We start from the raw sequence: 20,690 nt of genomic DNA, 5'->3' as shown, positions 1-20,690 counted from the left end.
CGGAGAACGTTTCCTGTTTGAATTCCCAGAACTGCAGCGTCGTGTCCGTCCGGCAGTAATAAAAATGGAGAAACAGAAATTCTGCTATGCTGCGGGCCTTGTCATGTCGCTGCCAGGACACGGATTAAATAGCTCTTTCTTTCCTGCGTGGCCAGCCTCTGCCCACGTTCATGGTCATAAGTTTCGGTCATCGTGTTTCAAGCGACGTAAGAAAAAGGCGACTAGAAGATTGTTCACTACTCCCCTATAGACATTGCCACACGTGGAAACTTCCACCCATTTTTGTCAGAAATGATTTCTGACGGCAGCCCATTCTGACGGTCATTGCATAAGACTTGTGCGGCCCCACGGACGTTCTCTCTTTTAAAGCAGAGGTTTTACGCGCTACGTCGGCATACAAGAACAGGCGGCAGTAGCTGCTTCTTTTCACACAACAGTTGTGAAGGGGCTGTGCACAGGTGAACAATGCATTTCACCGTGATCCCAGCAGTTGTCGTCGCGTTGGCCATACCCATCGTTGCTGCTTCGTACTATCCTTCTGGTACGTAGACGGAATTTGAAATTTTACTTCTGTGTATTGCCATAAATCTATAGCTCACGTTGCTCAGAGAGGATAGCATCAATTCAAAATTATGGTCTTATTTGAGAGGAATTGCTATATTTTCGCTTTGTTGCGAACTATACCATCAGCCTGGAAACTATGTTGTTAGAATTGTGCGAAAAAATTAAACATCAATTATTTTCTACTGTGGTTATATTGTGCAGTGAGAGCTCTATACGTACGCGATGATGAGGCGTTCGCATATCCAACTAGTTACACACAAAGTGGTGAACCAAGAGTCTGACTTGATCACTGATGAGATAGGTTTCACCTCAGCTTCGCAATGACAGCGCGACCATCGCTACATCAAGCGCCCCATGTTCAACAGCGTATGCCTTTTCAAAGCTGCATACAAAATTACCTTTTGAACACTTCTAAGGCCTAAGCTACGTTCACGGATCCCTAGCTTAAATAATCACGTTGTCCATTTCTGGTTACAGAATTGAGTGACATACACTAAGTAGGCTTGCTAGACGTTTTGAACGCATTGTTCCTGCCGGGAGGTTTTCCGACATACCGCTAAAACACAGAGAATGCTGCCGCAAGAGGCGGACTTAGTGTCACAAACTCCTCCCCCGAGTAATTGCGTCCGCTTGCAAATACCAAAGGAGGGGCGCGAGACAACAGTTATTTATATTTTAGCAGGGTGGTCGGCCCGTGAGTTTTCACGTGTGCCGAGATTGCTGGGGTGAAGGAAATCACAACGGAGAGGCTCGGCTACGTTTTGAACTATATAGGTTTACTGTACAAACAAACAAACAAAAAAAAGTACAGGGCAACGCCCGACACAAGAAGAGAAAAAAAAAACCTTCACAATGCCATCGGCCTGTGCGCGCAGGCACTAATCCGCCGTGGCCTACGACTTAACCTTCTCCCTCGAAAACATACTCAGACAGCCGTACGCGACACACTCTAGAGGCAAACACTTGTTTTAACCTCGACAACGCAACTACAACAAAAGTACTAACAAGTACGCAAAACACTCTAGAGGCAAACACTTGTTTAACCCTCAACAACGCAACTACCAAAAAAAATACTAACAATTACGCAACACGCAAAACCCTCTAGGGGACAAACATCGTGAGTTACAAGTGACGCTAGAAAGAAAAAAAAACCAAGGCGGATACCTTAACCCGATACGACAAACAATTCCGAAGGAGGGGGCGCGGGAAGAGGAAGTCTCTACGAGACAAGTAGAACCCGCCGGTTGAACGGCAGAAAGTCACGACGAGGTGGAGACGGCCTCGCCGGGCAGCAGCTCACGTGTTTCGGGGCTCCGGGGTGCAGAAGCTGGTCGGCCATGGGACTCGCGGCGACGGGCGAACTCGAGCGCTGAGCCGAGGCGTGGACCGGTCCGTCGCGAGCCTACCGATGTGCTTCTGCTAAAGCGCGTCACCCCCGGGCCTTTCCCCGCGTAGCACGTTCTGAAATCTTCGCCGACTGCCCCAAGCAATCGCTTGCGTCCGCTTAAATAACCTCCGCCGGCCGTCCCGTAGCCCCACTTCGGAGTATTCCCATTGTTCCTCTTTTCCCCCTCCTGGGGGCCCTTGCTTCCTTCGCCACGATCGCAAGCGCGCGTCCACGCCAGCGACCGTGACGTCACCCTCAGACAACAGCGCTGGAATGCGGCAGCTCGTATTGTCATCCGAGCAGGCAGGGCTAAACAAAGGAGGTGCGCACAAAGCCGAAGGGGGCACCCCGAATTCCCTCGCGCGGCGCAAAATGGCCGACTCCGTCCGGGAGGCCGTCCGAAAATAAAAAAAATGGAGGGTCTGGCCTGCAGTTTGTGACACTTGCCCCCTCCTAAAGAATATTATCCCAGAATATTCAAACACACACAAACAACAGGCCACCACACATGCACACTGCTCTATACAGGCAATGAGAAAAAGCAAGAAAAAAGTTCGTGGCGAGACTAGTGTCCCTTTTGGTCGCACAGCTCCGAGGAATCGTGGAAACGCGCACTCACGAATCTGAGCCCGCGCTCACCTGCAGAGCACTTTTGGGCGACTGCACTGCGCAAGTTCACACGCCACCACATCGCGCACACAACTGTTCAAGTCTCTCTCTTGCACTCCCACACTAGTCTTAAACAGGGAGAACTCAACGCACAAATTTCATAAGGTGAATGAAAATAAAACTCTTCAATCCTACACCAACACTCTATCCACGTGCGGAGAAGATGCACGCCGCACGGCACACTCAACAAAGAGACTGTACAAAATGAACACATATGAAAAAAAAAATGTATCCCCGAAGCAATGCAACCGCAATGGGTTTTCTTTTTTTCTTTTTTTTTTTTTACTCGCTTCGGCAGGTTACTCCCTCATACCATACGGCTCAGGTAGTCAGCCCCCACGTTCTCACTTCCCTTGATGTACTCTACCCTGAAGCTGTACTGTTGGAGTTTAATACTCCAGCGAAGGGCCCGGCTGTGGGCGGACCTGGCCTCCTGGATAAACCGCAGGGGTTGATGATCGGTTTGAACGAGGAATCTCGGGCCATACAGGAACGATTGGAATTTTTCTATTCCCCAAACCAGAGCCAACGCCTCCTTTTCGATAGTGGAATAGGCTGTCTCCCGGGGGAGCAACCTCCGACTGGCGTAGGCTACGGGATGCAGCTTTCCGTCGTGCTCCTGCAAAACCACGGCCCCCAATGTCGATGGCCACCCTCTGAAAAGGGGTGCCGATTATGGGCACCCGCACCATCGGCGCCCTCCGGGTGTGCCCCTTTGGAGTCGTACGCTGACACACGTCGCACGAGGCCACGTATCGTCTTACATCTGCTTGCATCGCCGGCCAAAAGAACTCCGCCCGCATCTTCAGTAGCGTCCTCTTTGTTCCCTGGTGTCCTCCCATCACCCCATCATGGGCGAGCTCCAAGACCGCAGTCCGGTATTTCCTCGGAACAACTACCTGCGTAACTTCGCCGCCAAACCTGGTGGTGTACTTTCGCTTCAGAACTTCGTCACTGATAAAAAAGTGTTGGCCTTCCCCTTTCTTGTTGTTGAAAATTTTTCCGACCCGCTCGTAACATCCCTTCAGGGTGGGGTCACCCCTTTGTTCCCGGACGAGCTCACCGCGTGTAACTTCCGGAAAGTCTCCAGCCACCTTAAGCTTGCGGAACGGCGCCGCGTCGCGACTCTGGGCTCGGGTAACCACGGGGCTTGCAGTCGCGCCGTACAGGTCCGGCGTCTGGGTGCTCATGCGATCCTGCACACGCGCACCCGCGGCCCGCTTTGACAGTTTTTTCTCCGACCCCCCTCGACTGTTGCCTGTTGTCGCGTGAGAGCGGGTTCTCTCCCCCCAGTCGGGGTCCGGACAGTCGACCGGCCGGACGCCTTCAACGTTTCCCAAAACCAAGTCATACAGCGGGCTGTCTAGGCACTTGACCCTCAAGCGACCAGTGAAGTAGGGTGTGTCAACAACTATCGAGGCCTCGGGGAGCATTAAGACCGACCGGTCTAGGAGGCAGACGGGAGAGCTCGTTCCTGTTAGGTCTCTGTCCCGAACTAGACAGCGTTTCACGATGGCCGTGTTGCAACCCGTGTCGCGAAGTACACGAACCCTCTCGCCCCCGATCAGACCCTCTACGATAGGCAGCCCCGCGTCCGTTCCTGGCGCCTTCTGACTGAGTGCCGCGCCAACAATCGGCACCTCTTCTCCATCTCCGAACTCTACGGAGTGGCCCTCGACGCCTGCGGCTGCGGCTTCTTCCCGGAACCCTGGGGTCTGCTGCGGTGACACTAATCTGCAGTCCCGGCCAACGTGGCCAACTTTCCCGCACTTGAAACACCTCACGGGAGCCCCACCCCGACCAAGCTGCTCACCTCGACAGTCCGGCGCCAGGTGTCCCACACGGGAACAAAGAAAACATTGCTTTACCCTCAAGCCCTTGGCGGGGAGAGATGGAGGCAGGGGCCCCGTTTTCCCATTGCCTCCGGTTGCGTCTCCCCCTGGCTTCGGTTTAAGCGCTGTGCGTCCCGCAAAGTTACTCCACCCGTGAGCCTCGACATACTGCTCCGCCCGGGCCACGAGGTCTGTCAGACCGGAGTCCTTCCTTTCCTTCAAGAAAAGCTGCAAACTCGGGGAGCAATTGGCCAGGAACTGCTCTCTCAAAAACAACTCTATCAGGGCCTGGTAGCTCTTCTCCCCTCCCGAGAGCTCAACCCAACGCTCCAGGAAATTTCGCAAGCGCGTAACAAACTGCGTGCATGTCTCGCCGTTCAAAGGCGCGCTTTCACGGAACCTCTCGCGACATCCTTCCTCGGTCATGCGGAACCTTAGCATTAACGCCTGCCGCAACTTGTCATAATCCGCACACTCGGTTGCCGGCATGCGGCTAAAGACACATAGAGCCTCGCCACTCAGGCAAAGGCTCAGGGCCGTGGCCCACTGTTCCCGAGGCCAGTTCTGGCCCTCGGCCACACGTTCGAACCGTCGCAGATATGAGTCCAGGTCGTCACGCTCTTCGTTGAAGGGCGGCATGAATTTATGCGGGCTTATCCTGCTCGCCCTTGAAGCAGCAGACCCGTCCGACGGTGCATCCGAACCTGGGCTCTCGCGTTCCCGGCGTTGCAACAGCAGCTCCTGCTCCTTTTCCATCTCTCGAATACGCAACTGCGAGTCGAGCTCCTTCCTCTTGACTTCCTGTTCGAACGCCTCCTTCTCTCTTTGCCGTTCTTCATTACGCTCATCTTTAAGCCTTGCTCTCTCCTGCTGGACGAACTCCATCAGCTTACTTCCTTCAAGTCCGAAAATTCGGCCCTGTTCGATCAACTTGTCAGTCTCCGCCATCTCGAGCGCCGGGAGAACACAAAAAAAAATATCTGCTAGAAGCACCCTGTTCGCGGCGGCTAGTTAAGCTACTGTGGAGCCTCAAAGAACAAATGCGCGAGCCGGCGGTAAGCGTTACTACGCGTGAGCCTCTCCGATTCCAGCAACCTCAGCACGTGGCCGACCGGTCCTGCCGTGGACGCCACTTATTGTCACAAACTCCTCCCCCGAGTAATTGCGTCCGCTTGCAAATACCAAAGGAGGGGCGCGAGACAACAGTTATTTATATTTTAGCAGGGTGGTCGGCCCGTGAGTTTTCACGTGTGCCGAGATTGCTGGGGTGAAGGAAATCACAACGGAGAGGCTCGGCTACGTTTTGAACTATATAGGTTTACTGTACAAACAAACAAACAAAAAAAAGTACAGGGCAACGCCCGACACAAGAAGAGAAAAAAAAAACCTTCACAATGCCATCGGCCTGTGCGCGCAGGCACTAATCCGCCGTGGCCTACGACTTAACCTTCTCCCTCGAAAACATACTCAGACAGCCGTACGCGACACACTCTAGAGGCAAACACTTGTTTTAACCTCGACAACGCAACTACAACAAAAGTACTAACAAGTACGCAAAACACTCTAGAGGCAAACACTTGTTTAACCCTCAACAACGCAACTACCAAAAAAAATACTAACAATTACGCAACACGCAAAACCCTCTAGGGGACAAACATCGTGAGTTACAAGTGACGCTAGAAAGAAAAAAAAACCAAGGCGGATACCTTAACCCGATACGACAAACAATTCCGAAGGAGGGGGCGCGGGAAGAGGAAGTCTCTACGAGACAAGTAGAACCCGCCGGTTGAACGGCAGAAAGTCACGACGAGGTGGAGACGGCCTCGCCGGGCAGCAGCTCACGTGTTTCGGGGCTCCGGGGTGCAGAAGCTGGTCGGCCATGGGACTCGCGGCGACGGGCGAACTCGAGCGCTGAGCCGAGGCGTGGACCGGTCCGTCGCGAGCCTACCGATGTGCTTCTGCTAAAGCGCGTCACCCCCGGGCCTTTCCCCGCGTAGCACGTTCTGAAATCTTCGCCGACTGCCCCAAGCAATCGCTTGCGTCCGCTTAAATAACCTCCGCCGGCCGTCCCGTAGCCCCACTTCGGAGTATTCCCATTGTTCCTCTTTTCCCCCTCCTGGGGGCCCTTGCTTCCTTCGCCACGATCGCAAGCGCGCGTCCACGCCAGCGACCGTGACGTCACCCTCAGACAACAGCGCTGGAATGCGGCAGCTCGTATTGTCATCCGAGCAGGCAGGGCTAAACAAAGGAGGTGCGCACAAAGCCGAAGGGGGCACCCCGAATTCCCTCGCGCGGCGCAAAATGGCCGACTCCGTCCGGGAGGCCGTCCGAAAATAAAAAAAATGGAGGGTCTGGCCTGCAGTTTGTGACACTTAGTGACACCTGTTTAGACTTCTTTGGCTTGATTGACCTGTTTAAACTTTGAATTGGTTGACACTTCAAACCCATATACCATAACCCATGTTCACAAACATTTTCGAAGGGTATTTATAGCTCGTATTGTTGGTGGGTTCCCGATGACTATTCTTCCTTTTATGATCTGAGTTGCCTAAGCAAAATGAACGAAGGGGCCAACGTATACGTCATTGCCCTTGAGTATTCTTATGTGGTTTACATTTTGCGTAATCATTCCGGCTCGTCTTCAAGTTTTCTAGAAGCAAACATACGATTTTGTGGGTTTTAAGCTGACTGGTGTTTTTTCTTCTCCTGATTATTCTTACTGGGTGTCGTTGCAAAGATGAGGCCCAGATTTTTACCGTTTACCTGAGGAGTTCGTGCCAATCACTGCGCCAACTTTTCTATAAATCATATTTATCATATTAACAATAGAGAAAAGAACGTAGAAGTATGTTTTTAAAATAATTTTGGACTACCTTGATGAAGACTTCCCTTATGTTCCCAGTTTCTTCTTACGAGAGTAGGCAACATCGTCTTTAAGATGAGGGCTTGAAAACCAAACATCGGCTGCTTGCACTTCAAGAAAGCAGAGGATGTGCCATGAAAGTGTTAAAATGTGCCACGTGCAAAGTTGTCTAAGTAATGATTACCTTATACACATTCCCGTTTGCTGTTCTGTTTTCATAAACCAGGGGAACTCCCGAAGCCAAGGAAGTGCGGTCCCAATGAAATCTGGAAGGAGTGTGTGAGCCCAGAATGCGCCGAGCAAACCTGCCCGCCGAAGAATGTCGATGCTTGTACTTCATTGTGCTCATTTGACTGTTACTGTGCGGACGGCTTTGCTAGAGACCGACGGGGGATATGTATAAGCGTTCAAGACTGTCTCAACGGAGGCCCAAGACATCCTCAATTCCGCCCGTTTGGTCACAATGCCCGCGGTCAAAGCTCTTGGCCCCTGAACCCTGGTTCTAGATTTCGTCATCCCCCTCGTCCACCGAGTTATCCAGATCCGCATATCGTGTACCAGGCCTGGTCACCTCGTTCGTGACGGACGTCACCCTTAGCGTCATCCAACCATCATTCGGATCTGCCAGTGCCCTTACTTAAACCTCCCATAGCAAGCTGCAATACTCCATCCTAAACAACTAGTGTTAAGGTTGCTTGTAACATTGTAACATTGTAATAACATTGTAACATTGTAACCTTGTAACACATAACACGTCCCTCCCCCGAGGCAGCATCTTAGGACCCAGCACAGCTAAAGATGCCGAACCTCCTGAGAAAATGTATTGCCAAGAAAAATAAATAGCAAAAATAGGCCTGTTTTGCCTCCTTTACAGCTACGCATTGAATAATGCCCTGTTTTTTTAGAAAGGAATTTTATCACAGAACAAATAACAATCGCTTTCTGAAATAAACGTGCCTTATTAAGTATATCTTCGTTTCTACTAGCAAGTTCATAACATTTCACGCTATTAACTTGGTTTTATAGTTAAGTAACTCATAGGCACATCGGCAGCCTTTTTAAGGCAAGCCTTCGGTTTTTAATAAGCAATGAGTACTTACACCAGACGATGAACCACTGATCTACGATGCATGTTTTACAGTCTGCTTGTCGACGTTTATTTTGCTCTTATGCAGCCCTAAAATCATTCGGGGAAATGATTATGAGCTGTATCTGTTTTGCAGGCCTTTTTACAAGAAATCTTGCCGACATGCTTGAACCCCACTTTGCCTTTTTTACAGTGACTTGTCTTGCTCCCGCAACGTAGCGTCTCGGAACACGTTAACCTGCCACTTGAAATGCGAGGAGCGCAAGCCGTTCGTATTTTGTTTGCGCATACAGCAGCTCCTGACATCAAGGAATACTCACACTTGATGCAGTAGTTGCCTAAGCCCTTCGTGGAAGGAATAGTGCGTTAAGCTGTCAGCAGTTTACACATTTGGGGAATCATGTTTGATTTCTCACAATAGAATGTTAATCATGCCCGGTGCACAACTGAACACGCCCTTGACTGTTGAGTCGTTAGAATCTCTCCCCGTTAGCCACCCTGGCCTGCAATTTGAATACGTACCACAGTCTGTTTTCCATTGTATAGAAAATGTTTTTCGAATGAAATTCTTTACCTCATCTTCTCCACCCAACAACCTTCCCTCTGCGCTTACTGTCCCCAGCCTGGCAACCTCTACCACATCATATGGGAGTGCCAACAAACTCCAGACTTGCCCCCCCTTCCAACCCAACCTTCGAGCAGTGGAGTGCTTCCCTGGCCAGCCCGGACCCGGATATCCAGCTTAAGTTGGTGACCCGAGCACGGATGGCCAGCCGAAGTCAAGGCATCCCGGACTAGGGACGCCTTCCACGGAGCGGCCCGCACATCAGCCTCTGCTGGAGAAATAAAAATATTTTTTTTTCTCTCTCTTTACAGCCCCAAACGGGTTGGTTTATCTGGGGGGGGGGGGGGGGGGGACTCTGGCTTTTTTAAGTGCGAATGCACTTTATAAGCGACCCTGAATTCCGTTGACCGCCGTCCGTCCACATAGCAACAGCTGCGGGTGCGCGCGCTCCTCGTCTTCCTTGGCAACGGGGGGAGATGGCACATACCCACGTGGGAGATTGGCCAGGAATCTCCTCGTCTTCCTTGGCAACGGGGGGAGATGGGCGCGCGCTGCCTGGCCGCTGACATGGCACATACCCACGTGGGGGATTGGCCAGGAATCGGGCGTGAGAAGGGCTAATGCACCCGCTTAAAGGAGTACTGACACGAAATTTCAAAGCTGAGATCCGCTCTAGCAATCAAGTACAACGACAACACAAATAGGTGTCTGTGCATGGCACATACCCACGTGGGGGATTGGCCAGGAATCGGGCGTGAGAAGGGCTAATGCACCCGCTTAAAGGAGTACTGACACGAAATTTCAAAGCTGAGATCCGCTCTAGCAATCAAGTACAACGACAACACAAATAGGTGTCTGTGAATAAATGTATCTTTCTTTCTTTGTAGTTGTGTGTGTGTGTGTGATCTCTCTTTCGCGAACATTACCGAACCGCGCAAATTCAACTCCTGCATTCGCACTTTCACATTCTTCCCCTCGGGGAAATGCGGGGAATTTTTTTCTATTCATACGATGCGCAAACTAGGTAACGCAAGAGGGAGCGGGACGCAATCATGTCAAATATTTACAGAATAGCACCCGCGAATATTTTCGCTTCTAAAACCAGCCACACAAGTTATTAAATGCCCTCAAGTGTTATTTGTATGTCGCGTTGCTGACAGCGAGAGCGCATGCCTACACACTCAACAATCTGGTCGCAACTGCAGAAGATAGAAACCTGTACTGTGATAATGCCAAAGGTGCGTTTGACCGCAATTTAAAGCGGTATGCAGCACACTCTTTAAAAAAGGTAGTGGCACTAACTAGCAGAACACTAACCAGCTACTTGTCTCAGTATAAACTATGTACTTATTGGATTTTAGTAACTAGCCATGCATAACCTAGTGTAAAGCTATGCGCGACAATCTGTATCGACTAAGCGTTTAGCGCGGCAGACACATTCAACGCGCAGATATCACACTTAGACAACCAACACATAAATTGAACAAGAAAACCAAAAGAATGCACGAGGAGGACGAGTTCAACTTAGTAATTTTAGGAATAGATCTGCTCTTCTTGCTTTTATACGCAGTAGCGGAAAGTGATTTGATAGAGTTGGTGGGCTTGTCGCAAAAATCAAATATTTTAGTGATAGTCATAGAATTATGCATTTTTAATGTGAGCATGTACAAGTGTGCTTTCGGATTTCGAAAAACGTTTTAATCGTGATTTGGAGTGGGGAAAGTGCTGTAGTTATTACTTTTACAAATTCATAGAATTTTGTTATGTGTGTGATCTTAGCATCAAAAAAGAAGTTACTAAGTGCACAATCCAGCGGTTACATACTTAGTGGCAGGACCTACGTACCCTTCTGGGGGTAGTAAAGTTCGTAAAGAGTTAGTAAACCCAGCCGTTACTGTGCTATTACAAGCTTTTTTTTAACAGTGCAGTCTTGTTTGTTCTCATATTGTGGCAGCAGTCCCAATACTCCTATGCGACATCTTTTAGGCGCACAGAGGGAAGGCAAAAAGGTTAGTGAGAGTGTTACGATATAAAAAGTTGCACATAATATTCATTTCGTGTGAAAACTGTTAAACAGCGCTGCCTGTGCGCAAACTGCGCTGAAATCTGTGTTTATTAAAAGATTTCTGCGCACGTGAAAAACAACAATGATACTTACGTATAGCCAGAATCGGCCAGTAGACTGGCCTTGATATAAGGAAGATTCAAGATAAGTATCTTACTTTGGCCTTCCAACGTAGACAGATACGAAAGTAAACAACGCTGTTGTTCTTCACGTGTGTACAAATTTTTACTAACACCCACCCCTCACACACACACAAACACACACAAAAGCACACGCACACACGCACCACGCACATGCACACACATGCGAACACGCACCCGCACGCACACACACATCGTATGCATAGTAAATTATGTCATACCAGCTAGCCGAAACGTCCACTCTGGTTTAAGCCCTTTGCTAGTTTGGAATTTGTAAATCTACAGTGCTACATGTCTATCGACGTCTACATTATCCATCTGTTGTTAATTAGGGGCCCACCATGCTATTCCTACGACGCTGCGAAGGTATTGTTGTATGCGGGTTCCTCCGACCACAAGTCTAAAACTAATGAAAGAATTGGCTACGCGACACTTCCGCTGTTGTCCATTCATTCAAATTATTTCGGTGAAAGTAGACTGGAAAGCTTACATAAATTTTGCAATAGCAAAGGTCATCTAAGGGTCGAAGAAACACTCATAATTTTATTTTGTTGATGCTCTCAATACTTATTTTATTCTTCGAAAGCAGAGATGATGTTCGTGAGCACGAGTTCTAATCACCGCGCGCGGAAACATATATGTATAAATTCAACGTTCACTGCGCATATTTCTTCACGGACACTGGTTTCTTGGTACACAGCGCTTCTGGCTATTCCTGAAGAAGCCGTTGGAACAGAAGCATCCCGCAACGCAGTCGTACGTGCAGGCTGGGCCAAGGGTGGGCTTAACGCAGGTGGTCTCGGCGCAGCTGCTGCTGGCACAGAGTTTGTGCTCCTCATTTGCGCCACACTTCTTGGGAACAGCCAGGTCCTGATCTGACAGGAGAGCCACAAAACCACATGTTTAGAAACTTTTCATTATAAAGACAGGTCAACAAGCATGGAAGTTATTTATTACAAAAAGTTTGTTGAGAAAATGTGAATCAAGGCTGCTGTTTCTATTCAGAGTACCTAGATTTATGAATGGCGACGTTTGAATATTGTTACAATAAAAAATATATATTTGCCTGTCGCATCGAATTGTTGAAACGTGAAAAAAATAGAATACAGTATGTTCAGGATTGCTTGAAAATTTGCGCGGTCATTGTGTTTCCAATGTCCTTCCTTGTTACGGCGTTCCGAATAAGGTGAAAATATCGTGTTTAAGCCCTTTGCGAGTTTGGAATTTTTATATGTATAGTACTTATGTTATCCAGCCTACTCTAGTGGAATCGTTCCGCGGTCGTCACGTCCAATTGTGAGAACCAAGTTTGTGGTCCATAGAAGCACTAAAAACAATGAGGCAAGTATTGTATGTATGCCCACAAGGAATGCAGTTCGCATGTATATTCGATGTTCTGACACAATTTTGCAGCGAAACGTGGTGAGTGAAAGTGTGTCCGAAAGCACTACGTATGGTATTTTTGCGCTTTATGTAATTCCGAGTGTTTAATAAATATAGAGCTTACAACGTGGTACGTAACTGGGATAGGTTCACCCAAAAGCTTGGTAATTGGGTGGTCACTGGGTGGTCAGTAACTATGGTGTTGCTACCCTGGACACACGCGGGCGTTGGTTTTCTGGCCTTGGCAGATGTTTTCCTTAGGATGGCTAAAAATGAAAAACACGCCCGTTCGATATCTGGTTGCGGCGTAAAGGCCGGGAGGGGATCTGAAATAATCCTGACAGTATCACTACGGGCAACAAAAGGTATCGTCGAAGCTTTGCGGGCTTCGACTAGACAAATATGAATTCAATGCAGCAAAGGGCTGAAAACGGAGTGAAATTTAAATGATAATTCAATCCGGGAACAAGCGACAAGTGATCACCACACAGCGCAAACCATCGTAATTAGACAATCCGCGACTGAGCATCTACTTGCCTTCCTTACCCGCCGCGGTGGCTCAGTGACTAAGGCGTTGCGCTGCTGAGCACGAGGTCGCGGGTTCGATTCCCGGCCGCGGCGGCCGCTTTTCTGATGGAGGCGAAAAGCAAAAACGCCCCTGTGTACGAGATTTCGGCGCACGATAAAGATCCCCAGGTGGTCAAAATTAATCCGGAGCCCTCCACTACGGCGCGCCTCATCGCCTGCGTTGCGTCGGCGCGTTAAAACCCTACAATCAATCAATTACTTGCCTTCCTTAACGGGTTATTTCCTACTACCATTATCGTTACCTTTAGTATTTTACTACGGAGTATCAGTAATTTCATTTCAAACTTCAATGGCCTCATGTTCTGTGTTCTACATTTGGAACCTCTTAATGAAAGCTTAGTTCGTCCGACCCCATACGAGACGCGTGGCAGCTGCTTAATAGTCGAATAAATATTCCTCACCTTTTTTTGCTTCCGCAAACATCACCACCAGCAGAAGGGCAAGAGCCGCAACTACTCCCATCTTGAAAGTCATGTTCGTCAAATAGTTGTACTTGCTAGGGCTCCTCGTGAAACTATTAAATCGGTTCGAACCACATGGCTGATGTTTATATAGGCCAGCCCGCCAACCATCGACGACTGTTTTTGCGGTGACGCACGACGAAGACCTTGGTTTCCCTTTCAGCAACAACTTCATTCGACTTCGTTCTACCCGTCGCCCTATCTTTTGATCGGCGGCACACACGAAGCTTAGTTTGGCCGCCTCAGAAGTTTCAAGGACGAGGCGAGTGTTTATAAATTGCGCAGCCTATTTCTCACCCTGAATTCCAATCCTACACGTGGCTATGAGCGCGGGACGCAACGTCCGTAAAATGCATAGCTGCACGAGTGCCGGCATGAATGCACAAACGTGGGGCTTGTCGTTACTGACAAACTGCAAATGCTGGTAGTGCCAGCTGGTACCTTGCTCAAAATGTTGTAGATAGCTTAACACAGCGCGCATTCGTACTTTACGCGGGCAGGATACACGTCATTTAGCGCACATCGCAAAGTATGAAAAGCATTAGCCATCTGGGGACAGATTTCTGAAGGAGTATTTATCCAGTTGTAGGCTTTTTGGCCTAGTCGTAATGAAGAAACGAAAAAGCAGCGGTGGCGACCTGGGCGCTGAAAAAGACAACCGGTAACACTGCTGTAACACCTGGAGGTCTTCGACCGAATCGAACATCGAATGCCAACATTTTTGTAGAAAGACCACAAATGACGTTGTAAGCTACCTGATACGTTAGCAATCCAAGTTTTCCTTGGTATTTTGAAACCATTGGGGAAATTGTTCACGACACTCTAAAAGAGGTCGGCGCCGCCTATTGCTTCAGAACAACCAATTAATGCCTCCAAGTGAGAAATTCGCGAATGAAGACGGCTAGCATGGGGACTAAGTTAAAATGAAACCTTCACAGGGATGGGGCGCAATTGAAAGTATCATGCCTTCCCAAGACCCAATGAAAAAACGAAACAAAAAAAGGCGCCGAAAATAGGATTTTGGGAAACGTGTTTGCGCTGTCAGTTCAAGTCAGTGAGAAGGATTTGATTTTCGGTAGTTTCCCTTCACAAAAAGAAGACACCCAGCTATGAAACCAAAAAAAAAAAATCGTTGTCGTTCTTTACTGAATTCGCCCAACTGCAGATTGCGCTTGAAAGGGGAAATACTGAAACCTGGGACCTTCTTTGACCTATCTAAACACCGTATAGCGCAGTAGGCAAGACACAGGACGAAGGGGACACGGACCGCTCGGCTTTGACCGCTCGGCTTGACAAGTACGTTATCTGCGAAACTGACCGCAGCTACGTTTCACTGACCACACTTCTAACAGCGAAGCTGTTGAGCAAATCGTCGGTTTATGGCGTCCGCAGTTCAAAATACCAAGAAAACGCCGAGCACTCGAGAAATCGCGCCTCGAGCGCACGTTCGTCCAGCTAAAGATACTTTGGGAGATTAGCCAACAATTGCCTCAAAAAAAAAAAAAAAAGCTGTTCGCTGTATCGTGGCACCACTTGCTTGGAACGAGAAAGACACGTCATAGCGTATACTCCCCTCGTTCGTTCGTCCTCGTGTCGTGGTGCGGATGCGTCCTGTACCGTAGAAGAGCTGCGACTTGAATGTCGATCATTGACTCCACATGACCCAGCCGCGCATACTTCGCACGGCCGAGGAAGAGGACGCACATCGAGAGGCTCGGCATGTGAAGCATCCGCTACACACGACAAGTCACGCTTGGAGAGTGGCGTACGAAAACGTCGACTGCAACGATGAGCTCACTCTGGCCTTGCTCAGCATAAGGTCATTGAAATGCCATGACGCCGACGTCAACCACGACACCACAACGACACCAAAACTCATCTTTGTGTCCGTCAACAATCCTCTATGCCAGCTTCGTCATTTAAGCCTTGCGCGTGAGTGCGAGCTTCCTTGAATTTTCTGGTTCAATTTTGAGAAGCCGCAATATCACAGCAACCGTAATTGCGTTTTTCTTTTTCGATGTGTTATTCAATGCGGTCATGTTGCTTCCATCTCAACAGCGTGTCCAAGTCCTAACACACATTTAAACCAGCACGGTGCAACGCCAATGTGAGGGTTCTTTACCGCATTATAATTTTTATGACAAATATTTGGCAGAAACAATTCCGTGTCTGCCTGTATGTTTCACTGATTGACTCCCTGGCTTCAACTCGTTTAGTCTGCTGGAGGACCATGGCACTGAGAAAGCTCAATTATAAACATTTAGACTAAGTAGAGCGATCAAAGTTGGTTATCAAGGGAAACTGACAGGGATGTATATGCACAGCGCTCGTTAATAATAAGTATGTAAGGTACACAGCACGTTTAATTTCAAATGCTTGATTTAATAAGTACACAAAACGCCGGATTTCCCAATTAACACTTGTTTGATGGACTATGGGGTTTAACACGCCGAAGCTACAACTGGGCGATGAGACGTGCCGTAGTGGGGGGCTTCGTATTGTTGTGACCACCTTTCTAACCTTTCTTCTTTTTTTGACCAAATTTCTAACGTGCGCCTAAATTTAGGTACACGGGCATTTTCGCTTTTGGCTTCCACCAGGAAAGCGGCCACCTGCATCCTTGAGCTCAGCAGCACAACGCCTTAGCCCCTGAACCACCGCTTCGAGTTCAATTACCACTTACAGCTCGCTTATTTAAGGATAATCGTGGAACTTATACAGCATGTTGTCAGTGTAAATTCCTCGTCTGCCGCAAATTATTTTCAACCTCTGCCAACGGTGGGCTCAGATCAGATTTACTATACAGCGTTAATTAAAGGAGCCATGAAGAGAAAATGCAAGTTGGTTTTATTCGAAAGATTTCGTGTTTTATAGTGCCCCTAGCGCTTGTCCGGAACAAACGGTGCTTTATTCACTGAGAAATTAAACAATTTAGGTTAAAAGTCTGATTTTCCCGCTCAATCGTGCGTTTTCGTGGTCCCAAATGACATCACAGGAACCGACCGCTCTGCAGCCTAGAGTACCTTCATTCACGCATCCGCCGTACAGGGTAGAGACACGTATACGCTGGCGCCGCCATTTTCGGTTGCTCGCTCGCCGCCGAAGCAAGTCATTGTGTCAAAACCGCGCTAAAATTATCGCCGCAACGCGGTTTACTGAAGAAGTTTGAATCATATTGTCGGTTTCGCGTTGCTAGGTCTCGTGGGAAACGAAAAGAATAACGCGTTGAGCCCGTTGGCCCAATTGCGGCGGCACGGGACCGTTCAAAGGTTGTCTCCACCCTGTACAGCGGTGTTGGTTTGTTCCCGCGTTTCTTTACGTTCCGTAACCTAGATGGCGCCACCATACCGTGGCAAGCGTTTGGTTTGTTTTTGCCCGCATTTAAACCTGGTTTGTTTTTGTTCTGGGAGAAAATATTCGTTCCCTGAAACAGTGCTCGCTCGACAAATGGGGTCACGTAAGACACCGTTGCTTGCGTCAATCGGCCAGTGTCGTCTGAGACAACCCCAAGCCCCGTAGTGCTGCTAAACCAAGCATGCTGTGCGCAGTACGAACAGCAGAACGCATCAGTACTTCTATGTTTACATGTGCTTTCGTAACTTCCACTGTTTGTCCAATCATTCTTATTTCTTTGTAAAGAATGTGCCCTAAATTTAAGCGCAAATCGCTCGTTCGTCCAGTTTGTAAGCTGTACCTAATTTGCGTCTGCTTCTGCCAGCCTCCGCCAATCGCAGAGCTTAGCTCATGTGATATCATAGGTTCTGTTGCGGGAAATGAGCTGGTGGGTCGCATGACCATTCCCGTTTTTCCTAATTATGTAGCTTATTTGACCGAAGTTTACGTTAAAAGTGGTGTCAGTATGATTCTAACGAGACAATCTTTTGAATGAACCAAACTTGTGTTTTCTCTTCATGGCTCCTTTAAGAAATGATTCGCTTACCGGCTGGAAATACTGAACTATGACGATTTTGGGCGATATATGACAGAGATAAGGTTCGGGCCACTTATCAATCTTTGCGTACGAGCGCTAATTTATGCATTGAGATCGGTAGGTTGCCAGACCCCCTAGCAGGTTCTCTAGATCTTTACACCGAAGTAGGGGCTGAGTGGTCTCGGGTGCCCGTCGCGACAGCGAAGGGGGGCGGGGGGGGGGGGGGGGCTGGTGCGAAAGTCACCGGCGCACGCCCACCGAAACAAAATTAGCAGTGGCTTAGCTCGGCAAAGCCAGGATATACGTAACGTGAGCTTAGGTTCAGCTGGTTATTTTTAGGTTTCCTGGTTGTCTAGGAATAGCTGATTATCATGCTTACTGCTGCTAAAACGATTTTCCATCCCGTCTCATCCAATACAACCGAATCGAATCCAATCCAGTCCAGTCCAGTCCAGTCCAGTCCAGTCCAGTCCAGTCCAGTCACAGCTACTCACGCATGCGCAGCACGGCTCTCCAGGAGCCACGCGAAACGGCTATCAAGCGGCTCCGGCGTAGCGTCAGACTTGGCTACTGCGCAACAGAGGCACACAGCTAGGCACGCGCCGGCGCCAGTGCGTCTGCCGTGGCTATGACGTCACGTCTCTGGAATGCGCAGACCGGCGAAAGTGCAGACCCAATTCTCTACACACCCGTACCCCAATTGGATTGGATTTCAATCCAACACAATCCAATTTAATCCAATCCAAGCCAATCCACGCCAAGCCAATCCAATCCAATCCAAGCCAAGCCAAGCCAATCGGATCCGATCCAAACCAATCCAATGCTCCTCGCGCTTGCGCAGAACGGCCCTTCACGGCACACGCGAAACTGCTCAACCTCGGCCAGTGTAGCTTACGCTACAAAATGGGTACAAGCGTCCCCGGGCCTGGTGCCCGGGCTCTGCCAGGGGCGTGCGCTTGGAAGAAGTCCCATCAAACCCGGTGCGCCCCTCAACGTGGGGGGGGGGGGGGGGGGCAATTCCGTTTCGAAAACCACAGCCCGCAAGGGTTGTTAGACTGTAGGTGTTTGCATGTGGCTATCAAGAAATCAAGCGCGCTTCGTGTGCCGCCAACGCAAGGGCCTGATCGCTCGACCAAGCAGAAGCAAACTGCTGTAGTTACGTCATGCGGGTGCAGATTACGATAGTAAACTTGTTTTCCCCATACAACTGCCCCCCTGATTGCTACACCCTTAAGCCACCACTCCCCACCGTATACTTTACTGCACGCACCACCCTACCAACTCTCCTCCTCTGCTCCCAAGCAGTGGGAATGCATGCACGCTGACCTTCTCGGACCTGCATGACCAGGGAAATCTGATCCAGCGGGACACCCGAGCACCGAAAGCACGCGGCTACCCGGACTGGGGCGGCACCCAGCCAGTATAAATCTAGAAAATAAGCGTTTATTCCTCCTCCTGTTTACCCAGCACGTGAAATGTGTTCAAAGGGGAGAGATGAAAGACAATAAAACTTCGTTTAGATGCCAACTGGAGTTCGTAGGCGTCGGCCTCAAGCCCCTGTGCTCTGGGAGCGTTTTCGGCCAGTTCGGCCCAGAGTTGATCTTCCGGGTTAGAGGGGCCATAATAAGTTGTGATTGTAAATAAAGTTCGTTTTATATCTTAAAGAAACATAGTTGTGGGCCATATAGGCAGATCGATCTGGTGTTGTCAGTGATTTCATTCAGAGAGTGGTGGAAGTGCCATGTTTCTTGCACTGCTCAAACGCAGAAATTTTTGTCTGTTTCTGTGCCTGCCGTTTAGAAAGAGTTTATTTGACAATACACACAAAGCGTTACACTACAAACACGGAACACAGAACATTCATGTACCATGCTTACAGGCATATTCATACACTGGCAATAGGCAGCACAATCCCGTTAACTATGTGCTATAGGGGGAATGAGATTGTATAACTATACATCCACATATATGAACGACCACATGTATGCACAAACTGAATTGAAATCTCGGTCACTTAATTCAACCACCTGGCCAAAATTAAGACAATTTTTCAACAAGATATCGGTTTGTATAGGCATGCCCGTGCAAGCTAAAAATCTATTGGCATTGGACATAAATGCTCTTTTCATGCAGCGCAAAAGAAACTTCAAGCGTGTTTCGGCAAAATGTCAGTACATAGCCGAAGGAAGCAACGTTTTTTTTTGTTAGGCGTACACGTTACCATGATTTGAAGCGCAACAAAAATCACGGACGAAAAAACAGAGTAGACGAGACAGGTGCCTGTCTCGTCTACTCTGTTTCTTCGTCCGTGTTTGTTGTTCTCCCAATCATGGCAACTATTCACCAAGTAGCCCAGCAAGAAGTTCTTCTCGTATAAACGTTAGACGATTTTTTATGGTAGCAAAAAAAAAACGAGTTAAAAAGGCATGTTGCGCACTTTTCCTTCAAGAGCGCTAGCAGCGCGACCGCTCGAAAAGTGACTTAAGTTGAGAAAATCGGAAGAGAAAAGCAGAGATACGAGAGGAGCGAGAAGGGAGGATCTTGAAAGGTGGCAGGGATAGAGAGAAGAGCGTGTCACCTTGCAGGGGCAGCAGAGAAGGATCCTTTTTAGACGACATTTGCCGTGCACAATTATTATTCGTAGGCCCTGTTTCTTTTTACAGAACTGTTTCAAGCTTCTACGAGAAAGAAAGCAAGCACGCGACAGCAAGGTGCATCACGGTCGTCAACGGAGCGTTCACCTTGCGACCATAGTCGGTTTTTTGCGACAGAATATAAGCAAACCAAAAGAGTTATGTGACTTTATTGCCTTTTTTGGACGTCTGACCTACTGCACTACTTAAAACAGACACCGTGTGCCCGCACACATAACCTTCCTTCAACAGGTTAATGGCGAGGGCTTGCCATTTATATTTCTGCCGGGTCACTGTCAGTTTGTTCTTCTAGGTTTTAAGCCAAATGCACGCTCTAGTTCGAAAGTTATAGCAATAGGGACTCGAAACAGCAGTTATAGCTTACGTTGTACTGAGAACATCACCTCCCTTTGGTGCAGCTGTTGCCACTTACCCAAATGTCGGTCGGACTAATCAAATAATGCCACGATCACCACGACATCAGTGGTTCTCTATCTTGAACTGTGCTATCTCGTGCGCCGC

General features: G+C 48.8%; 2 protein-coding genes across 2 annotated transcripts; one reads left to right on the top strand and one right to left on the bottom strand.

Moving 5' to 3' along the window:
• Nucleotides 1-356: 356 nt before the first annotated feature.
• Nucleotides 357-8,168, top strand: LOC144138978 (uncharacterized). The gene is made up of 5 exons (XM_077671482.1): nt 357-541; nt 3,285-3,343; nt 4,189-4,343; nt 4,676-4,705; nt 7,549-8,168. Exons 1-5 carry the CDS (start codon nt 466-468, stop codon nt 7,895-7,897), a joined length of 669 nt encoding a protein of 222 aa, XP_077527608.1. The 5' UTR covers nt 357-465; the 3' UTR covers nt 7,898-8,168.
• A 3,527-nt stretch (nt 8,169-11,695) lies between these two features.
• Nucleotides 11,696-13,699, bottom strand: LOC144137828 (ixochymostatin-like). The gene is made up of 2 exons (XM_077669835.1): nt 13,545-13,699; nt 11,696-12,047 (listed from the first exon to the last, which is right to left on the bottom strand). The coding sequence occupies exons 1-2, from the start codon at nt 13,615-13,617 to the stop codon at nt 11,845-11,847; spliced, it is 276 nt and encodes a 91-aa protein (XP_077525961.1). The 5' UTR covers nt 13,618-13,699; the 3' UTR covers nt 11,696-11,844.
• Nucleotides 13,700-20,690: the final 6,991 nt, after the last annotated feature.

This window comes from Haemaphysalis longicornis, unplaced genomic scaffold, assembly GCF_048455015.1.
Source record: "Haemaphysalis longicornis isolate Haplotype H1 unplaced genomic scaffold, Haemaphysalis longicornis Haplotype H1 scaffold_5, whole genome shotgun sequence".
Classification (NCBI taxonomy): domain Eukaryota; kingdom Metazoa; phylum Arthropoda; class Arachnida; order Ixodida; family Ixodidae; genus Haemaphysalis; species Haemaphysalis longicornis.
The sequence above is the reverse complement of the archived record's forward strand: the minus strand, read 5'-3'. Positions and strand labels throughout refer to the sequence as shown.

Excerpts from the sequence above, each read along its gene's own strand:
- LOC144138978 (XM_077671482.1), top strand. The coding sequence starts at position 466 with ATGCATTTCACCGTGATCCCAGCAGTTGTCGTCGCGTTGGCCATACCC. Across the intron at positions 542-3,284 it reads TGCTTCGTACTATCCTTCTG|GGGTGCCGATTATGGGCACC; the intron begins GTACGTAGACGG and ends CCCTCTGAAAAG. Across the intron at positions 4,344-4,675 it reads GAACCCTGGGGTCTGCTGCG|AAAAGCTGCAAACTCGGGGA; the intron begins GTGACACTAATC and ends CTTTCCTTCAAG.
- LOC144137828 (XM_077669835.1), bottom strand. The coding sequence starts at position 13,617 with ATGACTTTCAAGATGGGAGTAGTTGCGGCTCTTGCCCTTCTGCTGGTG. Across the intron at positions 12,048-13,544 it reads GTTTGCGGAAGCAAAAAAAG|ATCAGGACCTGGCTGTTCCC; the intron begins GTGAGGAATATT and ends CTCTCCTGTCAG.